Source organism: Vipera ursinii (assembly GCF_947247035.1).
Source record: "Vipera ursinii genome assembly, chromosome: 2".
Lineage (NCBI taxonomy): Eukaryota > Metazoa > Chordata > Lepidosauria > Squamata > Viperidae > Vipera > Vipera ursinii.
In genome coordinates, this window is record NC_139513.1 from 106,227,336 (window position 1) to 106,251,699 (window position 24,364).

Here is a 24,364-nt window from a genome sequence, read left to right on the forward strand (position 1 = left end):
AGTTACCCTAACAGAATATTATATAAGTTGAAAGGATACTATGAAAGAGGCAGTGTTGTGTATGATGTTAGTAAGTTGTGCACAAGACATGTGGGAAAGAGGTGGCACTACATTTCAACACACGCCCTGTGACTTTTATACTTGTTTCTGAAGTGAGGACACAAGTACAAACAGCCAGGGCTTGCATTATGCTGATGGGATACATTTTGTTTCATTATTTTGGTTTAAAGTAGATGCCTATTGTGTTTATCACAATCCTTCTATCTCCTGTGATAAATAGATTGCTACATTTTTGATAATAAGGAAAGAAAGGTAAGGAAAGGGGAGAAGAAGAGAAAAGGAAAGGGAAGATATTGTGAAATAGTTCTGAAATCCAACAAAATAGAGGTTTTGACATGATTCATTATATCTGCATCTGCTCTGCAATCAAAAGGAAAAGATAGACATTCAGACAGGGCTAATTCACTCTGCCTTATTTATCAAAACTAGCTTTATTTTTCAGCTATCTTTTTACAAATAATAAAGGGTAATTAGATAATACATCTATGAAGGCAAATTTGGGGATACAATTGGACTTTAAATGTTTAAGTTTTATTTCAAAATGTATTTAAATTATGTAAAAGATAGGGCAAAAATCTGTAAAGTAATGCATAAAAGGATATTGCAATAAATTATGTGACAGTAATGGCTGAGCTGATGTAAAAAAAAAAAGGAATACAAAAATTGTTTTGATTCTAATGGTCTCTAGCTGCCAGTTCTAGAATTGTTCAGAAAACCAGGAGAAACAAAATAGTCTTTAGTAAATGAGTTTAGAATCTTTTAAAAAAAGGAAAGAAAAGAAAGCATGCAGGAAGTTTTGGGGGTTTTTTTAAGGTAGAAAGGCAACAGCAAGAAATAATTCAAATGATAGAATACATATAAATATAATAATTAAAATTTTTGTATTATATAAGATTATGCTAAAACTTATTACCACATTTAGTGATAGTAATTCAGGTCCCCAGGCCTTCTAGAGCAGACAGCTTCTGCAAGGCTAGAAGGGCAAGATATTACGCAGAAGGAGAACTCCTACAGAGAATGTAGGGGTCCTTTGGCTATATTTTTCAGTGACTAGAGATCCTTAGCTTGCATTCCCTGTAATAGATAACATTATAGATACTGACACCTTGAGCTACATAGTACTTTACAACTAACTAACACCTTCAGTTATACTCTATAACAACTTGGGAGTTAAGGCCTCTATTACTTTGAATTAGAGCAGAGGTCCCCAATGCCCAGTCTATGGCCTGGTACCAGGCTGCGGCATGCCAGCAACCGGGCCACACAAACAAGCAAAGCCCCATCTGTGGGATTCAGGGAACATACAAAACCCTCTCCGGTTTGCAGAAAAAAACTCTCTCCACGTAACTGGTGCCCAAAAGGTTGGGGACCTCAGAATTAGAGGATAGACAATTTAAATATTACATCCATCTCCCACACAAATGTTTTATTGTTCCGTTTAATATAAAAATCAGGATGAACTTTTGTGAATGGTTTGACTTTTCAGCCTATGCTTTGCAAGCAACAAAAATGCACAACTCACATATCTTAGCATGCTAGTTATGTAATGCATATTTGATATTAAAGAAGAAAGTGAACAGTGCAGAAATTTCAGCCAGGCAGGAAATAATAGTCTATGTAAAATTACTCCCAGAGAAAAGTAATTACTTCCCTTTGTTATCAATGAACATAGTTTCGGATATTAGATCTCATCTCATTGATATATTAAAATGTTACATGCAACTCCTTTAGATAGCCATCATTTTGGAGTTTCTAGGAACTCATTGGAATTGCCTTTCCAAGTAAGTATTTAAAGAAAAATATCAGCAGTATCTCAGGGTATTGTACAATTTTACAAGTTGATTTTTGGTCTATGCATAAATTCCATTGTGCTATTTGCCATATAATGATTTAAGGTAATTATAAGGTGCTTCCATGATTACTAATTTGAGTATTAATGCAGTATTCATTTTATATTTTGTTTTTCCCATTCATCCATGTTTATCTTTTCAGCTTTCTTCCTATGGAATTATCCTATGCTACATCTAAAGTCTGTGTCTTATTGCTGTATAATCCTTAAGCCCCTTCTTAATGTTATTTTCACATCATTTCAATTCATATGTTGACGGGAGAGGGCTGGGGTAGTTTCAATGCCTACCAGTTTGGATATATATGTGTGCATGTGTATACATGCATATATATGCTCACTTATATTTATTTCCATTACAAATACATGTTGTCCACAGTGTCAGGGCTAAGACAACAACAGCATTTCTAAAATAAGGACCTACAGTACTTCTGCTGCTTGTTGGCTCACACTGCCCTGTGCTTTTAATTAGTGTGCATAGTTTACAATAATAGCCTATAGTGCATTAATTTTTAATGAAAACTAACAACTGATTTTTTTCTAAGGAAACTGGTTTTGATTTTATTAACTTACAGGACAGAAGAATAATTGGCACATATCATTGTCCAGAAATGTATTCAACAAAGGTATATTTTATTGCTTTCTTAATGGTTTTATCCTTAGGGATGTAAAACTGAGGGCTTGAACTCATTGCAGACCAATGGCACATTGTTTGTGACCTGGCATCTTCATACCAAAATCTTGTCCAACTTTGGTTGAATTGCAAAGGGTGTTCATTCTTTTGAATCATCTCCACATCATTTACCCAATCACTACCTAGTTCTAACTGACAATGCATTCTTCATTTCCTATATTGAACTACACTGTATTGTTTGGCAATGTTATATAGCTCCCACATTTTTGCCTCAGATGACTGCACTTGGTGAAGTGATGTTGCTTTCTAAAATCTGTAAAACGCTTTGGGATCCTTCTGGATGAAAAGCGCCTGCAGAATAAATGTGTTTCACTGTTGTATTGTAAGCTTTTCTTTTGTTACAAGCATATATTTTCATTAGAAATGGGTGAACCTATTCTGTTGTTCCGAAACTCGGCATTTCTTTCCTAATCAAAAACACAGATCAACTTCAAAAATTAGTTCAATTTGCTTTTCATCAACTGAATTTACTTCTTATTTTAGAAAACTGATATCTGTTTAATGTTTATAAAGAGAAATACAAAATCTCTATCTCCCTGTGGAGGCTCATCCATTACTAATTTTCTGCTAGTAAATGATTTCCAGTGTGTTTTTAGAAAAGAAGCAGATACCTCCAGCCTTCTCAAATAATAGTGTCTTCTGACAAATGTCTGATTACCAAAAAAAAATTGATTACAAGAATAAAATATGAATCATACAAAATGACATATTCTGAAAACAATTTTCTTTGTCTTCTAAATTATTTAAATATATATGTCAGCTTATTATTCATACTGTATTAACTATGAGATTTAAAGAAGGCTGAAGATTGGTTAAAGGGTTTGGACGCTGACTGGAAATTAAAAAATAAAAAATAAACTTTTAGAAAGCTTGCCCACCCTGCTTGTATGATTCACTCCATACAACCTAACCACTCTTCCCCGAATTAACCAATGCTCCTCTTTTATGATTTCTGATATCAATGAATATGTTTTTTTTGTTTCACAACTGTATCCCAGAGTTAACTTTCTTCCTTTTAAACTGTTTCAATATAATGACTTAAATTTTAAATAATTTACCATTTGGCAAATGGTGAATTCTTCAGTGTTTAGTTCCATGAAATGCACATGGAAATACTGGGCACATTTGTCTGTACTGTGAAAATATTATCATCCCTACCCATTTACCTCTTTTGGGGAGTGGCTAGCTGACTTTTGGTTTCAAGGATGAAGTGGTAATGTCTTGAAAAATGACTTGGCTATGCTTATGCATATACATTTCTCAAGGGAATGCAGACATGATATGCTTGGTTATCAATATGTTTGTTTCATAGGAAATGATAAAGGAACAGCCCCAGACATTCTGACCAGAACTATCAAATTCAATTTAATAATTGACTTGTTGTTGTTAGTTGCGAAGTCGTGTCCGACCCATCGCAACCCTATGGACAATGTTCCTCCAGGCCTTCCTGTCCTCTACCATCTTCTGGAGTCCATTTAAGCTCACGCCTACTGCTTCAGTGACTCCATCCAGCCACCTCATTCTCTGTCGTCCCCTTCTTCTATTGCCCTCAATCTTTCCCAGCATTAGGCTCTTCTCCAGTGAGTCCTTCCTTCTCATTAGGTGGCCAAAGTATTTGAGTTTTAGCTTCAGGATCTGGCCTTCTAAAGAGCAGTCAGGGTTGACTATGATTGACTATGTCATATTTAATGCAATAACAATGTACATATTCTCTGCAAATGCATGAAACAATGTCTGTAAAATTCACAATACATAGTACTGTTTGTTTGAATATTTTTGAGAGACTGGTGCAATGTTTATGTGTTTTGTGGACCCTGATATAAAGCAATTATGCCACTGTCTCCTACGGCAGTAGGCAGGTTGACACACTCATCTATTACCAAACCGACTGCAGATCTCAAGTTTTCAGGTTGCACTCTGAAAAATGGTTTACAAATTTGCCAGGAATATGGATCAGAATATATATTTTTTTCAAGCTTATGTCCCTTCATCCATGTGTCTTCCCAACGTACTTCCTTTTAAAAAACAAAGCACTGGTGATGCACAGCATTGTCATTGTGATGCATAACTGATTGAGATGTGTGTGACTGTTTTTAGATATGTGGATCCACTCAGCACAGTTGGGTCACCAGGGCTGCTAGAGCCAATTACTAGAGTAGCAGTGTTTTGTCTACAATTTATGTGATTATTGATTTTAATTGATTTATATGACTGCCCATCTCATGAATGTAACTCTGGGCCTGTTGTTTTTTTTACAACTTAAAATAATACAAAATAATATCAAGATAACAAATAAATACTGAAAACTTAAAATGACAAACAAGGAAACCAGTCAATCAGCACATCATGGATTTGTCAAATCTCCTGATCTCCCTCCTCCCCCATGCATGGGAAAACAACCTTACGTTTTTCCTGAAAGGTCAACAGTGAGAGTTGCCAAAGGGTATGGGGGGGAGGGGGGATATGCATCTTCCAGGGGCAAATCACATGACAGAAAAGGCATGTTTCCAGAGTCCCACAAAATGACATTAGCTGAAAGACAGGACTTGGAGCGTACCACTTCTGCCTGAGTTGATTTTATTGGCAAAAAATCATTGGAGAAAGGCAGTACTTCAAAAAATTTAACTATTTTCATTTTCTTTCTAAATCTTGGGGTATTTAAAAAAAGCAAGCCTATTAAAAGGCAATAAATTCAGTAGTTTTGAGAAAATTGCATTGAACTGTTCCACTCTAACCAGAATGTTGCATACCACATAAGTCAGCTTGATATCTGTTAAGTTGACTTGCAAATATAATAAAAATCTTTCTAAAGTTCTTTTTTTTTCAAATACAACATAAATAATATCCTAAACTGATACACAGCATATCAACATTAAATTTAATATAAACTTAACTCAAAAAATACATGTAAAGCTCAGATAACTGTAAATCAAATGATTATATGCTAAGAATACAATTTTTCCTAACATGGATAAAGATTAATGCTATTTTTAAGCAATAACTCACAGACAGTGAGAGTATAACCTGCATAACCTGTATTTAGTTCTGAATAGCTGAGAGTAGCATTTGCAAGAAACATGACATTTGAAACATTGATAATCCTGTCCTCACTCCCCCCCCCCCGTTAATCGTATCTGATTCTCAGAGACTGCCTGGACAAGTCTCTGCAGTTTTCTTGGTAAGGTTTTTCAGAAGTGGTTTGCCATTGCCTCCATCCTAGGGCTGAAGGAAAGTGACTGGTCACCCAGCTGGCATTTGTGTAAGCCAGGACCAGAACTCATGATCTCCTAATTTCTAGCCTGATGCCTTAACCATTACATCAGATTAGCTTGTCTCTTAATTAAAAATACTTAAAAAAGCAATATTAAATTTTAATATGATTTTACTGTAAAATAAATGCCTGGTTATTTTGGTTTTTGAATTACAGCTAAATGCTATGCCTGGTCAGATAAGATGATCCAGGATTGATTTTTTCTATTTTCTTCCCAATGATATCCACAGTAATATAACTTGATGGTACCAGTCTAAACAAAAAAAGAGTTTCTCTGACAATGAAAAATTAATGGTCTTTTATACCAAAGTGAGCATTGTAAGCCCACATCCACCCAAATGCATGTTTCAAAATTATTTTCAATAGAGTTAGCCCTGCATCCAAACAACAGAATAAATATAACAAATGTCTTGAGGAAATTAGGTGAATACCTGCACTATTTATTTTATTTTTATTTTAATTCCATTTATATCCCGCCCTTCTCCGAAGACTCAGGGCGGCTTACAAGCTTAGCAGTAGCCTTCATTCTATGTATATGCCTGCTTATTAGGGCTTTCACACACCCCCCAAGCGGCATTATTACGTCATGCTACATTATTCCTTAGCTCATTAAAAATACTGTTAAGATGTTCAGAACTAAATTTAGCTAAAAGTAGCAAAACTATAAATTTCTGAGATTCAGTAACCAGATAAAGGTACTGAAATGTGTCATATAATCTATTTGCCTGAGCTATCAAAAAATAATAATTTACCAGCCTGTGTTCACATTTGGACTATGCAGTGCTTCTGATTTGAAAGCAAAAGGGACTTTGGAAACTATGAGACACACATTTTGTCTTCTCTAAAACCTCTTAAATGGAGCACATCTTTTCCTGGAATTGTATGGCAATTCTGCTGTCTCAAGAAAGGATGTAGCTATTTAAAAAAAATAGAAAGTGAATGTTTTATGCACCAAAGCATTAGTGGACTTCAAATCTGAAGCACCACATAGCCCTGCTATATATGCTTCTCTTTTTATCAGCACTGTTTGATGGCTTAGATCCAGTCTTTTATTAATTGGTGGAGTTTGGTAGCTGATTTCACACATTAAGACATTTTTTTCTGTTTTCCAGATGGACCCACATGAGAACATTTTGTTGAGCACACTTGAAATTAAAAATGAGATGGCTGCCTCTGAAGCTGTTATAGGGCTCGGGGACCCTAGAAGCACGATGTTGGCCTATGATACCTCAAGTATCCAGTATCGGAAGGCTGGCTTACCAAGACACAGCTTTGGCCGTAATGCTCTGGAACGGCACGTGGCCCAAAAGAAAAGCCGGTTAAGGAGACGTGCTTCTCAGTTGAAAATTACTATCCCTGACTTGACTGATGTAAATGCCATAGATCGATGGTCACGCATATTCTTCCCAGTTGTTTTTTCTTTCTTCAATATTGTCTATTGGCTTTACTATGTGAACTAAAAACAAAGAAAGTCACACAAATATCAAGAACTGGATTTCTCTTCAAAATTGATTGTACAGCCAAATGTGGGACTTCGGGAGAACAAAATCTATTCAGGACAAGTTATTTTAAAACACCTTATTTGCTGGCCCACTCTATAACCTGTTCAGTAATGTTTGGATTTATTTTGCACAACTGTGAAGCCTATCAAGTTACAGTACAAGTGTATACAATCTGGCTTTTAAAGATATAATTGCATTAGATGTTTGGAGGCAGACCTGAAATGTGGTCTCTTCATTTTTGGATGATACTGAAAGGGGAAGCTAAAAAGTTAGATTTGAACTTCTTCTTCTTCTAGGCTCATCTGAGTTAAAGAGCATTATTTGAATGAAAAGAGTACGGTCATATTATATCAAAATCAACATCATGTTCATATTTTACCTTTTTATTTAAATTTGAAGCTACAGTGAGTCATAATGCCTGCCATCATACTATGAAGTCATGTATCAAGCTGTTGACTGAATTAAGAATTCTTTTTGGAAAATATGAAAGCAAATTACACATAATTGGGAAGTGTTTAACTGAGATATTGTAAAGTCATCATATTGATTACCATTGTGTGAACCATAGAGCTATTTTGGAGATGGCCAATATGTCCAACAGTACACCATTAAATATAATATCTAGGAGCCTTCTATGTATAAATGCCAAATGAGAGTGGGCTGGCAATTACTTAATAGGTAGTTTTTTCTCAGTGCTTTGTACTTTCTTCTGGAACAGAGAAAGCCGTGCCAAATGTTGTCAAACACAAGATCAAATATCATGCAAATTACAAATCTTGATCAACAAAATATTTCCTAAATTATAATTTTGGGTTGTATTTCTTATTTGAAAGCAATTGAGTAGAACATACATTTTATAGTTCAGATATTTATTTAGATATGCACACAGAGACCTCAAAAGAGTAAGCTTATTGTAAGGAACTGGATTATCTTCTTCACTCAATACTTTCCATTCAGTTTTAGAATTTTTTTAAAGAGAGGACAATGAATGGGAGAGAGCTACTCATGTATTTTCCAGCTGAAGGGACTGAATGATTTTCATCATCAGTTCAAGAAATACTTCTCCACCTTTTTCCCCCTCATATAATTATTTTACAATTATATGGCTCTCTTTGTTCATGTATATTGTCCAATCAATTCAGTAGAATTTACATGAAATTCATATAAGTAGCCGTGTCCTCCTGGAACAGAAGATCCACCTGTTTCAGGAAATAAATGCATTATCATAGTTGGGGATGAGTATCCTTTGGAACTAGAGATGTTCCATATTCTTTTTATCATATTTCTTTTTTGTATGTATGTTTATATTTCCTCCAGCTAATGGTTTCAGTAGCACAAAGGACTCTTCATTTCTCTGTAATATACTTTAAAACCAAGCTTCCTAGGCTCTCTGCAAGCATACTTGGTTGAATTATGAACTTCACAGTTTGTGAAAAGGCTGGTCTTGTGACTCAGGCACAACAGCACTGAGCACACTTATTGTTGTCATGTTTTTTTTTCCATCAGATGGACAATGTTTCAGAAGACCCCTTCTAAAGCATCTTTTGGAACAAATAAGATGGGTTTTGCTACATTCATATGTTATGTTATTTTTTTTCTTTTGCTGAAATTGCCCATTAATTTTATAAAAACCAAAATGTAAAAACTATCAACCTGGGGATTTTTAGACATTAAAAAAGAGAATCCCTTCTATCCTTTTTTTTCCTTCTCAGATTGGTTCAACAGGCCACCCTTAGAAAAACTACTGAATCAGCTCCTAAAACTGCACTTTACCATAGCTGGAAGTTTATAGTACAAGCCATAATATTTTCTAACCTTTCCAAGGAGAGGGTGAATTTTACCCTGGGGGCTAACAAAGAAAGTGCATATTCACCTCCATGAGGTCATTTATGTTATTAAGTAGAAGATGCTTTCAGGAGTAAATGAGAAATCACATTTCTGAATAAATTAACTCAGACATATGAGGAACTTATTAAAATGAGGTTTAAAGTGAGGTTGGCAAATGGAGATCTAAGATAACACAAAAAAAGATTTATCTCCTTCAATACCAGCATGTGGTAAAGACAAAAAAAACATTATACAGTTTACTTCACAAAGGACACTGAAATAAGCTATTAGCATTGTATTTATCTGAAATATACTCTGATTTTGTTTTGTTTAGAGCCATGTTTTGCCTAATAATTATTCCTTTAATTATTACTTTTTTTCAGGTTTTGGATGCATACTAGCCAGCAATTAAGGTGTTTTTTCTTCATATATTAAGTTCACCGCAAAATTACAACAATATAATATGGCACAGTTTTAACCATATCTTTCAGATTAATGCTATGTAAATATGTTCTGTATATGACTGCTACTAAGTTTAATATGCATTTTCCAACTAAAACTCATGTGCCATATTTATGTTTGTCTAAGGAAAGCTATGTTTTTATAGACATGGTAGTTTAAATGACTAGAAAGAAAGAACCAAGTAATTTCATTCTGAATACTTTCAGCAAAGTTTGAATAATAGTATGGAAAGACACACCTGGGAAATTTTACATTCTAATATATAAAATTAGCCAGACAAAAGCACAATGCATAGATAACATGAAAGCAAATACATATTGCTAGCAAGCTAAATATATCTAGGAAAATGATCCTGCTAGGTAAAATATTCATTTTCTTTTAAAAAAAATTAAGCTTAGATTTCAATTTCCCACTTAGTGAAATTAATTTAAGTAAGCCAAACTCAGACCATTATCTACATATATGATACAAATAAAGACATATTTCCACATGTTTATATATATTCTTGAATGTGTACACATATATGTGTTTATATCTTATGCATGTGTAACTACACATGCATAGACATGCACACACATATATATGCATTTTTACAGTCTTTTAATCTAATGAAACCAGTTTGTGCATAGAAATGGATATGAGCACATTGTAAACCAGGTGGGCAGGTTGCTGAGTAAGGTGGGGGAGAAGATTGTCCCGATATTTGCAGCTTCTGACACTGGTGTCTCTTTTATGTTGATGGGACATTTCAAATTCTAATTTCCTGCAAGTGTTTGCAGCCACAATAAAACTACAGGACCACATTCACATTTTCTGTTACATCTGTTTGGTGCTATGGAGGGATTTTAAAGAAGCAGTATATGAGTGAAGGTCCCCCTTGCCCATTCTTAACAGGATGACCACACTTGAAAGATGAGAGGTAATTTCAGATGCCACCAGCAGATGAAAGGAAAGGAAAAGACATAAGGACTGGGTTGTTAGAGAAATGGCCTCTATTTTATCCTCCTGAGTGAAAGATCAGGGCTGAGCTAAAGACATTGCCATCCTGTTCAGTCCAACTTCCTTTTTAATTAGCATTGCAGACCTGCAGCCTCTGCACTGCTCATAATTGTTTGGGTTTGAGCTAGAATCTTCAATTGGTATTTCAAAAGGAATAAGCTAATAACAGATTTGTTTCTATAGTCAACCAATATGTGAATATTTTTTGAGAACAAACTATTAATGTACTTAAAATCTTACTATACAGGGTAACTGGGCATTTCTATATCAGCAGATCAATGCATATAATTCTTATGAAGCATTTCACACTGGATATTGCGATAGTACTGTATCTTCTACCATCTCAGCAGAGACTAACTCTCACATTGTTTGCCTATTTCTTTTATTTTTCAATGAAAACATCTCTACTAATTTTTTAAAAAGTCCTAACACCTAGATAGAAAAAGCAAAACTATGACATATTTCTCTGGGGAGAAAAAAGACAAGAGGGTTCAGGTACAATAGATTAAAAATAGTGATCATAACATTTTGCTATCTGTACACAGGTCATACAATGTGAGCAATCATAATTTAAAAAACAAAACTGTAAATATTATCAGATTTCTTAACATTTTTAACTTCTAATTTGTACTTTAATGTAAGGCAAAAAGTTGATTCTATTTATGGTTTAGGTTAGTGTCCTAAAATGTAAATATTTAAATAAGCTGTAAATGAAATGTCAATAGAAAGAGTAATTGTTCAGTGATTTTTTTTAAAACTAAGTACAGTAATTGCAGTTTTCTAGCAGAACAATTTAAACACCCTTTTGCATAAGACTTGGATTTCAGAGGACAATATCAAAATATACAAATACTTAATAAGATTGGCATATTATTCAATCAGTATCAATGTAACCATTTCATCTCTAAGTGGGGAGGAGAAAGAACCAATAAAAATCCTTAATGAGTGCCATTATTCATTGGCTCTGGTGCACATGGAGATTCAGGAACATGTGGATACTTCAGAATAGATGTGCAGGTGTGTTTTTTACACTAGCAACTCTGAAGCACTGCAAGTTAGAGGGAGTCAACTCCATGTTTTTGTTGGGGAGGGTGTCTGATATTGAAATGAATAAAGCAATTGCTAATTCTGCAGAGCTTCTTGGGAAAATTGGAGCTACATGCAGCTTCAGAATTGTGGCCCTGGTTTTTCATGAGCCTATTTTGATTTCCATTAATACTAAATCTGCAATTCTGAAACGACTTCAGAATTGCCATTAACTAGGGAATGTGACCTAAAGGAATTCCTGGAGAAAGTTATCAAGTGACTTAAAGAGACCATACTTCTAATTAGAGAGTAGTCTGTCTTGTGTACCATGAGTCCTTAATAAAATATTGCTACTTAGCCTCAGCAACTTTTAAGATACGTGACTTTAACTTCCAGAATTCCTCAGCCACCCATGCTGGCTGGGAAATTCTGGAAGCTGAAAGCCCCCATCTTAAAAGTTGTTTAGGTTGAGAAACAAAGAAATTTTCTATAGTTTGGGCCACAGTGGCAGCCTTTTATCCAGACACAGTAATAATACTGATGATTTCCTCTTCCAGGAAGTGAAAGGGATAATAATATAGATTTAAGGAGTTAAAGGAACTATGGTTTTCTCATAAGTGTAATATTATTCTCAGAAAGACATCATGCACATCCCTTGTCTTTTAGAGACTGTCTGGTACAAAGAGATTTGTCTGTCATTGTTTAGCATTCTGTTCCTTTCCAGCCCAACCCAATCCACCCAGTGCCAAAGAATCATTACTTAAGAAATATATTTAAAGGGAACTCTATCAAGATATTGCTTAACACCAAAGGTAAAGTTTAACAAAAATGCACTAGAGAATGTTCAAGAGAATCTTTGAGGAATGACTAAAATGTTAGTAAGTACTTACCATGTTATAGCTTTTGCCAATGGTATTTATAATCCAAGTTAATTAATTCATGATAAAGTGGAGTAGATTAACTTTGCAGGTTATATGCAACACATTTTATGTGTCAAATTATTTAAGTATTTTGCTAATGAATCTATATTAAGGTTATTATTTTAAGTCTTAACTCCAATTTACCTACAGTTAAATTCAACTTCTTCTAAATGTTTTGCTCATCACCAAAGTTCTCTAATTCAAATTTAGCAGCATTATATATGTTTGCATTGATAGTGCCATTGAAACATTCACCAGGGAATACATTTAAGATCCACCATATAGTTTTAGTTCATGCAAGCATTTAAGACATCTAAGAACTCTATCATAGTTTACCATGTTTTGAGATTTCACAATTTTAATTTGCATGGGTGTTTAAATGATTCTGTTAGTACTGTCTTTGCATCCTCTTCCTCTTTTTTTTAACCTAGTACTATTTACTCCATAATGTAGTAACCATGAGACTTACTAATGACCTTATAGCCTTTCTAATATGCACATAATGCACATTTTCCAATGGCTAGAAAATGCAAAATATTAGTGGATAACATTGCATCAGATTTTCATGTTTTTCTCAGAAGGACTGCTAACCTCTGGAATAATAGAGGTAGTCAAACGATTATTGTAAATTGAATAGCACATAAGAGATATTTTCTTGAAACTAAACTTACTACAGCCAGTTTCAGCATGTAAATATATAATAATGTTGGCTAGTGTGTAATTCTTAAACTAAAAAAATATAAATAAAGGAAATATAAAAGAATCTATTTATTTTTATTATTATTTATATTTTATAAGATATAATCTTTACATGACGGCTAGGGGGAAAAATCACTCTATTGCTGCAAAATCGAAAGTGGAGAGTTGGGTCTGTTTTTGGGGGGGGGGGAAGAACTTGCTTTTTTTATTTTTTTCCCCACACAAGTAAAAGGCCAAAATAGTACATTTGTCAATTCTCTTCTGTATATGCAATGTCATGCAATGCAGCTTTCATGAAGATTTTACCCATGCATATACATTTAAGGATAACAGGAGTGAGTCTGGTTTGTGTAGAATTGTGTAGGCATGCTTGAAAAGATTTTGGCTGCCCTTATGGCAAAGTGGTGCAAATGTACCCAAACTGATTGATAGTCCTTATCATGAGTAAGGACTGCTGCATGTGGCATGACTAAAAGTGGTAACTTGCTGTGTATCTTCTCTGTGTTATAAAAAGTGTTATGTGAAAACCTTAACTGACCAAAGCCATGAGGAGGAGCAGATACATGTTTCTATCGCCATCAGATCATGATGACCATGACATATGGGTGAGTATGAAAGCAGAATTCCATAGGTTACTGCCAGAATGATAATGGAAAAAATAGAAATTATTTTTGAGAAAAATGCACATTTTGAATTAATGTGACCCATGGAAAAAATATTCTGCAAGACGAAGAGGTGGAAAGGAATGAGATGAGTGAATATAAACGTAAGAACTGGGCCATTTGGAAACCCTGGAGTAAATGAGACTGGTGATGGTATGTGCTTACACAAAGATCTGTTTCAAATATGTACTCAAACATGTGTATTCATAAATGCATATGCTAAAGGGATGAATATAAATCTAAAAGTATGATTGATTTGGTTCCATATGAAGAAAGACACAATCCATGTAGAAAAGAAGGATGATGAAAGTTTTTGAATATGAGCCATATGTTTTTTTTAATAGTGGATATTGGAGGGAAGGGAATGGACATGGAGAAGAAAGAAGTGAAAGAAATTAGAATAAAAATAGAACAACCACAGAAAGAATCTGATATGAAAAACCATTAGGTTTTTTTTTCACATTGGCATATTACCTGTTGGATAACTTTGTTTATGAAATAAATGAAACAAGCATCAAACTCTGGTGGGACTTCCCTTATTCATCATTTGTAGCTTGGTGGCACAGATATGCAGAAATCCAGAAAATTCAAAAAGAATAAATACTTTTTCACAGAACTGTAGGTAGGTACACAAGGTGACTGACTCTAATGTAAGGAAAATTGGATGGATTTCCTCATAAGAAAAAAATCAAACTCTGGCCTATCACTTTCTTTCCTGATATGAAATCTAAACTGGATCATTTTGAAATAAGTTTGATTCACAATTAAATCAAAATTGGATTTTTGTCTGGTTCCCAGAGTCCTAACATGTGACACAGAGTAATGTCAACTTGAATAGAAGCCCAGAATTATTTATCATTTGAAATTTAATCATATGGAAAAATAAACTAGGATAGGAAAGAAATAACATGCGCAAGGATTGGCAAAAGTGTCCGAGCTCCATATAAAATCAGATTTCCAAATCAAATGTCACATCACAAAATACAAATAAATAATTGGTGCATATTCCATATTGCTTTTCTTTCTTTTCTCTCCATATGAAAATTATGTAAGTGTATATCTGCTAACTACCATGGCTTAAGAATAAACCAAAAGGAATCTACTTATCTTTTTTTTTTAGAAAAAGAGATTATCACATTAAGAAAAATTAAGCATAATATTAAATTACAGCCAATCATGCATCTCAGGTGAATTTACTCTCATGCTAATGAATATCAAAGAAAGAATGACAAATATTGAATCTAGTGAAAAAGAAGTAATAGTGTCAAAGAAATGGGAGATTAATGGGTTATAACCACAGAAAAATAAGAAACAGTTATTAGTATAACCCATAATGCTTATACAATAACATAATAGCTTCTACACTTGCCTTTGACAAGAAGTTCCACAAGTTTTGGGGGTCTTATTTCCATGATAACATTTAACAATAATCCAAAAAGTTAAAACTCTCAAATTGGATTCAACTCCTGGTGACTTCATAGGCAGATCCATGGACTTTTCTTGCAACAATGCTGAGGTGGATTCCTGTAAATTAGGATGTTTGCACTTTTTCTTTCTTTCCCAGACTAGCCTATATTACTAAGCCATCCAATACTAATCCAACATGACTCTGCTGAATTTTTCTTGAGATCATTGTTACAGAGAATAAAGAAAATTATCTTGATGGGGACAGAAAGAGGAAAGGCATTGACTTAGCAAACATGGCAGAAGCCCAGATAATGGAGGAGGGTGATGAAAATGAGCAAGGATTCCCCCTAATGGCTTTGTAAGATTCTGTTACTATAGGCTATCTCTATAAAAGTAGTTTTAGGCAGACATGGTGTCTATTTAATGGTATGGTCTACAGCAAAGGACAGGGAAGTGCTTCCTTTGAAAGATTTCCTTTTCAGTCAAGCTTGATTCCTGATGACTATATGGACATGTTTGTGTAATGTTGTGGCAAGATGTGCCACTGTCGTCTCTTGGAATGCTTTGACTTCCCAGTCTAGTCCATGGTACTATGATTTTTTGAAGTCTCCCATCAAGGTACTAATCAGGTCTGACTGTGTCTAGTTTTTTCTGAGATCAGCCAAAGCACTGATCTCTGCCACCAGTTTAAATCTAACATTTCATTCTGTAACATAAAACCAGTCTTTTATTGTAACACCCATTTGGCATGACTAGTCTTTAATACTGTCTATTTTCTTCATCAATATGAAATTAATATTAAATTTATTAAAGGAACTGGATGTTACAACCCTGGAAAACCTTCCTAATGTAGGGCAAGATTTGGATTAGAAACTTGTGACTCTCCAGATGATTGTTGATATACCATTTTGCAGCAATGTTATTTATTATGGTCAATGGGAAAGATGCTGGTAATTGTAGTGCAGCTATGTTTAAAAACCACAGGTTACATATTCCCAGCTCTGCCACCTGTTGTCTCATCAGCAAGATTTGGTCTTAAGTATTTTATATACTGCTGAACATCTGGGGACTAAAAAAAACCAGTCTTAAGTAATGCCAGACCAGGTTATGAGACCTATGAGAACATTAAAAGCAGTGGGTGGGAATCTTATGCTTTAAACAACTGACACTACCATCTGGTGGGCTATAAAGCCAACCAGCATTACATATTATAATTAAACCTACTTTCTATTAAATTACAAACAACAGCATATAATTTTAAAAATCTCTTTTTTACTCCAGGGAAAAATGGTGGGACATTAAATATCAATCTAACTTTTCCCTTTTGGATTTACATATGAGAATTCATGCTAAGACCTGCCTGGATTACATGGCCAATAGTTTGTCCTACAATATCTATTCCAAAACTGATTGTGGAATATATTCTGCTTTACAGCAGTGGTTCCCAACCTTTTTGGCACTAGGGACCAGTTTTGTAGAAGACCATTTTTCCACAAACTGGGAAGGAATGATTTCAGTTTCGCTGTCTCACCCACCACTCACCTACAACTGTGCAGCCCAATCCTGGTGGTTGGAGACCCCTGCTTTATAGGATATATAGAATATAGGATATATTTGGGCATGTATGTTCAATACCTTCAGATTGAGAATGGTAGCTGATACATATTTGAGACAGCCAGACAAAGAACATTAGGGCAATGTTGAATTTAAAGCACCAGACAACACTCCAGGTGATCACTAGATGGCAGCAAATAATTGGAATTCTTGATATTTCTTTGCTGCCATCTACTGATCCAGGGGTGTCAAACTCGCAATGTATCGCGACTTTTTTCCCATTGCCAGCAATGGGGGTGGGCATGGTTTCAGCATGATGCATCTGGCCTGCGGGCTGGCAGTTTGAATCCCCTGTACTGATCTTTCCTATTTTGCAGCCCTGGTGGTAGATTTAAGGGATAGCTCTAAGAGACAGAAACCGCCCTTGGTACATCAGCCAGTATTCTTCAGAAATGGCATATGAAAGTTGTTTTCCCGCTCATTCCCTTTCACTCCCTCTATTTACAAAGTATTTCAAAACAGAAAAGGCACCTAGACCACCAGAACAGAAAGAAGTTTTGAACGGCACAATTGATTTGAAGTTTTTTTTTTCCATCCATACAAGAAAGTACTCAACCTCTGCACGTCCAACTGTTTTCCAGTTCTAAAAAAGAAGGAAAGCATAAAATAGGGAAAAAACAGAAAAAGAAAATGAATGAAGACATTACCAGAAGGAGACATAAAATGAAGTGAGAAGGCAGGATGGAAAAGGAAGGGGAAATGTGGAAGAGCAGGTGCTTGGCACAATTGCAGGCACCTGTGCTACCTTCTTTCCCTCCCATCTGAGCCTTTCCCTCAGCAGGCAGAGTTGCCAATCAAACAGCGATCTTGACACAGGTGTAGGAGCAGTAGGAAGCTGAACCCACACATACTGACTATGCAGAGTTATGTTGTTATGCAGATTCCGATTGGGCGAGTGATAAGAAATCACATAAAAGCACTTCAGGTTACATGATGTTTTTAAATGGATGTCCTGTTTACTGGCATGTGCGTAAACAGAATTTTGTTTCTTGTTCTTCTACTGAAGCTGAATATGCTTCTGTTTCAGATACATGTAATTCTCTAACGTGGTTTGATGCTTTAGTCACAGATATCTGGACACACCCGATTCGACCGATCACTGTGTTGGAAGACAACGAATCTGTGGTTTATATATCTGAGAATCGCTTTACAGGTTCAAGGTCTAGACACATTGACATCCGTCACCAAAATATAAGACAAGCTGTTAAACAGGGTTTTGTTAAATTGCAGTATGTGCCTACACATGATCAGATTGCTGATATGCTGAACAAACCACTTCCTACCGCTCAGCACGAGCATCTGCGCAACAAGATGTGCCTTATCTGAGATCTGCGTTACTAACAAAAGAAGGGGATGTCACTGCATTTTTTAAGTGTTTGTCAGCTCCGCACATCTCACTCTGTTTCTCTGCCAGCTGCATAGTAATCTTATCAATGTAACCAAGGTGATTGTCACATGTCCAGCCATGTTGTGGTTTCATGCCTAGCACTGCTGTTAAGTGTGCAGGTCTACAAAAGTTTTCTCACTTTACTTTTTTTTCTCTTTGTATTCAATCTGATGAGAAGATGTAGTCAGTTAGGTTTTTCTTTGCTTTCTGATTAAAGTTTTATATACAGTAGAATATGCCTCAGTTCTGTTTATTTTTACCTGATGTTTACCATGTGTTGTATGAACCATGGTCCATCGCCCTCTGATAGGAAAGTATTAAGTTACTTCCCTGACACTGACAAGCTAAGAAACAAACATTGATGCATATTAGTAATAGTATAGAGAATATTATGCAGGTAGTCCGTGATGTAGGAGCCTGCTCATTACAGCCATATATCATAACAGTCCAAAAAATGGTTCAGTAATGTGACTCACCTGATTTTATGACTTTTTTGCAGTAGTCATTAAGTGAACAGTCTGATCATACAGCAAACCAATTGTTTGTTATGGGTGAGGTTTTGCCAAAAGTGCTGATTTTTGCAAAAGTGTCAAAAAATGTGGTCACATGATGTGGGATGCTGTAAACAGCTGTAAATGTGGCCAATATGCCAAGTGCCCAACTGTCAGAACTTCAAATCTAGGTCGTAAGTCCCCTTTTTTGGGTCTATTGTAATTTTGAATGGTTGCTAAGCGACAGGTCGTAAGACAAGGACTATTTGTATAACAACGTTTACACACCCAAGCAACATTTACACACAAGTCTGTTTGTTTACTACAAACTATGGTTTATAAAGTACAAAGTCTGAATTAGATAACACTGGATGAAAATTAATTTTAAATACTGTGTTCATCTAGTGATATAATTGAACTGGAGCTTCTAAATTTCCCTCTTTATATTTTCTGCTCTCCTTTTGTGCTGTCACCCCTCTCCTTTGTCACAACTGAATTAAAAAATAAAATGTGGCTGCCTAGATCAGATCAAACCTGATAGTAGGACTATTAAAAAGAAATGAAAATAAGAAATGCAAGAATAAATGTAAGAATGAGCTAGATGGAAAAAGAGGAATTCATTCAACCCTGAAGTAGCAGTGTAACCAAAGTTAGGAGGAGGAGGAGGAGGAGGAGGAGGAGGAGGAGGAGGAGGAGGAGGAGGAGGAGGAGGAGGAAGAGGAGGAGGAGGAATGATTGAAGCAGGATGGAGAGAGTACACCAAAATGTCTTGTAGACAAATTCAGATTCAATTAATTTCATTTCTCCACACTAGGTATTCTATAATGAGATAAAGATATTTCCTTATATAAAATATCGCACTGACAATCAAAATTCCATTTATTCCAATTGGTCCATTGTTAAAATCACAGTTATCTCAAAAGACCTGATCTAAAACTGACATGACACCAAAATTCTGCATTTACATACACTTTATATTGAATTTTAGTATATAAATGGATCTTTAAAAATATTTAAAAATATTCTTTTTTTAACTAGGCTCTCCTATGTCTTGTTAATTCAAACTTTTTATTCAGTCCATTGCTATGATTGTCACAAACATTATAAAAATGGAATCAAGTCTCCTCTACTTTGCACTTCTTGAGACAAACAAGGCAGTGGGCTGTTTTCTATGGCAGCTATATAAAGTTTCTAGAAATATATAATTAGATGATAGCAGATTGTCTTTGGGAGCTTATAAATTAGTAAGGAGCTTCTGCACCAGTAGATATCAGTGGAACAATTTCTTGCACTATGATATTATTCCAAAGGAAAGGAGAGCCTCTGAGTTCATTATGATTTCCATGTTCTCATTGTCATTTCCAGGGTAAAGTGCAGAAGACAAACAGGTGCTGTTTATATCCATGTTTATAAAAACTCAAATTTGCTTCAGAACTATGAGTAATTTCAAGTGATTAGATGCTCAAAAACAAGTGAAACATGAAACACAGAAATATTAATATAGGAGACAAATTCAGCATTAACGTTGTTACAGGAAAATGTCATTAGATTGACATTTATCCCCCATTTCAGCATAGGTTTTTTTGCCCCTGAATAATTCCACTGTCATTATAGATTTCATCTGGCTTTTTTCTTTTGGGTTTGCAGGCACTTTTTTGGTATGCTGTTTTTATGGCTCACCGCAGTTGTCTATAGATTTAATTATTATACTGTGTTATCTATAAACTATCTATCTTACTAATTAAGAACACTTTTTAGATGACTACTGTTAGAGATCAGTATTTATTAAAACTGATACTTAGATCTGAGTTTTCATTAAATTTGGACTCCTCTATACCAAACTGCAACTTGTCAGGAAATATTATATACTGAAGACAAGATTTTATAATCTGCCCGGCTAACTAAAACAGCTATAAGCATATGCAGCGCATGTATCCAGGTAACACAACCCACAAATTTACAATATGCTGCCTGGTATTACAAACATCCACCCATACACATATGCTACAGTCAATAGCATAAATCAATCATTTATAAGTTCACTGGTATAAATGAATTCAACTCTTAACTGGAATTTGCTTAGTTTATCGTGATTTTTTTTCCATCTTTTGTTGGCCTGCAACATGAAATATCCCTAGCTGATTCTAAAGTCAAAAAAACTCAGTAGTGGTATTCAATAAGGCAATTGGATAGCACAAAAGAGAAAGACCAACTGATTACTTTTAGATGCTGGAAACCACAAAAACAGTTATATGTTTACTGTCCTTGCAACAACTAATTTGAATTCCTGAAAGCTCTACTCCATTGTTTGGACTGTACATGGAACTCCCTCCCTCCTCCCTCTCCTCTCCTCTAAAAAATGAAGAATTTTTTAGAACTCATAGAACTTGTAGAACCACATTTAATATGGAATTTGGAGTTTTTCTTACAGCAAATCCAAGTATCTCTACATTCCTGTTTCCTAACTATAGGAACCTAGGACATTTCTTTCCTTGTGTTGCTTTTATATCATATAATTAACTGTATTCCAGACAGGGCTTTTTTTGTCATAGAACGCTCAGAACGGAGTTCCGGCACCTTTTTTGGATGGAACCTTGTAGGATAGGCAAGGCAGGTTGTATGACATGTGTGAGTTCCGGCACCTTTTTCTTTTACAAAAAAAAAACACTGATTCCACAACATTAGATTGCCTGCATTTTAGACACATTTTTAATTAAATGAATCAAGCACGCAACCAAACTATTAAATGCATTATTGGGAAGATATTTCTGCCTGTTTCAGTGAATGCACATTAGCATATTCCTGTCTAAGACTCAGACTCTGAAGGAATAACCAAATGTGACTCCAAGACATACCGTGCAAATTACATGGCCGTGAATTACATTATGGAAAATTTCAGGAGCTTGTAGAAAATGTGTCGATTGCCTTTTATGATATTTCAGCCTTCATTCTTCCTAGTAATTTTAACATGATGTAAATGAGAATCTCTTCAAAAATCCAATGGACATCCAAACAAGAGGGATATGAAGTAATGATAGCTTTCTCAAGCTGACGTTTGGTGAAAATCTGGACTTCTACAGGTTAAGATTGGACATGAAAAGTTTAGAAGATTTTATCAATTGTTATAACCAGTGAGATAGCTGGAATGATATTAAGCAAACTGGAAGTTTTTCCAGAGTCTAACTGAGAAGAAAATTGTATATTCAGAAGGAGAAAATCTTTTTAGTCAGAAAGCTGAATCCTCTGGTTTTGCATATCATTGCTATACAGTATCTCTATGTTTATTAACTTACAATTACAAGAAACTGGGATACTCAAGAGGAACAGCCTACTAATTCCAAGATCTCTGTTCCTTTCAAGATGCTTTTCCATGCCCTTTGGCTTAAGAGGTAATGGTGGTGATGCTTTCATAGGATGGACAGATTAGGTCAAAATCTGGTCTTCCTCTTGTGATGAGTTACATCAGTTCTTTTGAAGTTGACAGGGATTTGCACATATCTAATGATGATATAGCTTTATATCTTCCTTCAAAAGCCACTCTTCCCTCACTCGCCTCCTGTTTCTTTTCTCTTCTCAAAGTCCTCTTAACTTTATGTCTGCCTTCCTTATCAGTAGGTAACTCACCCACTACCTGTATTCTATGGAGCAACTAGCTACTGTTTCATTGCAAAAATGAAAGAACGTCTCATACTAGTATGAGATCTGGTCCCTAAATGAAATATACATCCAGAAGAATAAGTGTAAAAAACAAACTGGTTTGTTACTTTGTTTTTATAATATTTATAGCCTGCCCCATTCCTAATGGACTTTGGCAAGTTGCAATAATTTATAATCTTGAAATTGTGGAACAATGATCTCTTAAAGACCTAGGTGGATATCTATTTATCTATCACAAATATGACACTGCCTTGTTTCCCTGGCAACAAGCTATCTGGTCGGCTTCTATCCTTTCTGAGATCTAGATTTTTGCTTTTCTTGTTTTGAAGCTACTAGCAAAAAAAACACCCTGTGATATTTGTATGACCAAGTCTTATAATTTGGGGTAGGAGGGGGAAGGGGGAGTAAATGAACTCCAGTGTGCTATTTTCTACTTACTGGAAGAAAAGAAGTATTCCCTAAATCAAAGTATAAAAATAATTTCCAGCCTGAGTGAATAAAAAAGTAAATGTTATTGTCATTGTATATGTTATATGTACCCATCATATTAGACTTTTTGGAAAACCAAGGCAAGACAAATTCTCTTCTGTGGTTGCAAGCAAGATAGCTAATCCCATCATCTCCTGGTGCCCTGCCCACCAATCTGCTGTTCTTCAATCTCCTCACAGAGGGCAGCAACCCAGAACATATGTGGATAATGTACCATTGCCTCCATATCCAAAGAGACTCCAAGAAACCAATCTATTAACCAGCTCCTTTGTTCTTTGCTCCAGTTTAAGGGTCCACTTTTGCAGAGCCATCTTTAGATTAACACACCTCTCACAGAAACTCCTTGGGGTTTTCCCTCCCCTTCCATTAAACCTATTTTTCCTTTCCTTTATATGTTTCTTTTGCAACTGTTTATCCTTACTCATCTAGTCCAGGGGTCTTCAAACTTGGCCCTTTTATGACCTGTGGACTTCAACTCCCAGAATTCCTCGGCCAGCATGCCTGGTTGAGGAATTCTGGGAGTTGAAGTCCACAAGTCATAAAAGGGCCAAGTTTGAAGACACCTGATCTAGTCACTCTCCTTGGATTCATTCAACTGCCTTTTTTTCTTTTTATTTCCTTTCTTTCTTAAATTATCTTACCTCCTCATTGTTTCAGCATTCACCGTTCTTAACTACCTCATTCCCACTGCAGTCAACTTACCAATATGTTTCTCCAGACATACCAACTTTTATAAAAAAAAAGGTGATTTACTTAATGTAGTAGTGATTCAAGAGGTTGCAGAGGAAAGTGGAACCAGCATCTCTTCTTCTCTTAGAGGAAGTATTCCCTAGATTTAAGCTGCAATATAAAAAGGGAAAGTTGTAAAATCAGGTCAATCATGTGACCAACCCTTACAATTGTCACAAGATATAACCTTGATGGGCAGGCTCCATTATGGTTTGCTTGTACCTTTATTTGTAGTTCCATTCATTCAGCATATGTGGCTGAGCTCTGCAGATGTTTACGATAAAGAATACAATTTCTCATTGCAATGTTGGTCCCATAGACACATTGAACTTAATGGGGACTTACATTAACAAATGATAAATAATTCTTTGCTTTTTTTCCTATTAAAAGATAGGATTTTCTTTTTTCAGCATATAAGATAAAACTAAAGTAAAATAAACATGCTGAGACTGCATTGCATGTATCAAGGTGGTGGTTGCCTAAGCAACAGCTATTGCATAACATTTTACCAAATATTTTGCTTGATCATATTTTGAAAACCAAGTGCTATGTTTTAGCTTGCCAAATGAAGGGAGAAAGAAACTGACTTTCCTCCCACAAGGTTAATCTGAAGAGAATACAT

The 24,364-nt window shown here is 35.2% G+C and overlaps 1 protein-coding gene across 3 annotated transcripts in view; it reads left to right on the forward strand.

Moving 5' to 3' along the window:
• GABRB2 (gamma-aminobutyric acid type A receptor subunit beta2) overlaps positions 1–7,331 on the forward strand; it is a gene marked incomplete at both ends in the record, with an annotated part of 116,000 nt that extends 108,669 nt beyond the window's left edge. For 2 of the 3 annotated variants that reach the window (XM_083351328.1, XM_083351330.1), the window contains one exon: positions 6,984–7,331. In XM_083351328.1, coding sequence (XP_083207454.1) covers positions 6,984–7,331 — 348 coding nt within the window. Of the gene's footprint in view, positions 1–2,481; positions 2,533–6,983 lie in introns of all 3 variants that reach the window. The other variant, XM_083351329.1, reaches the window with a different exon arrangement.
• Between the last annotated feature and the right edge of the window lie 17,033 nt (positions 7,332–24,364).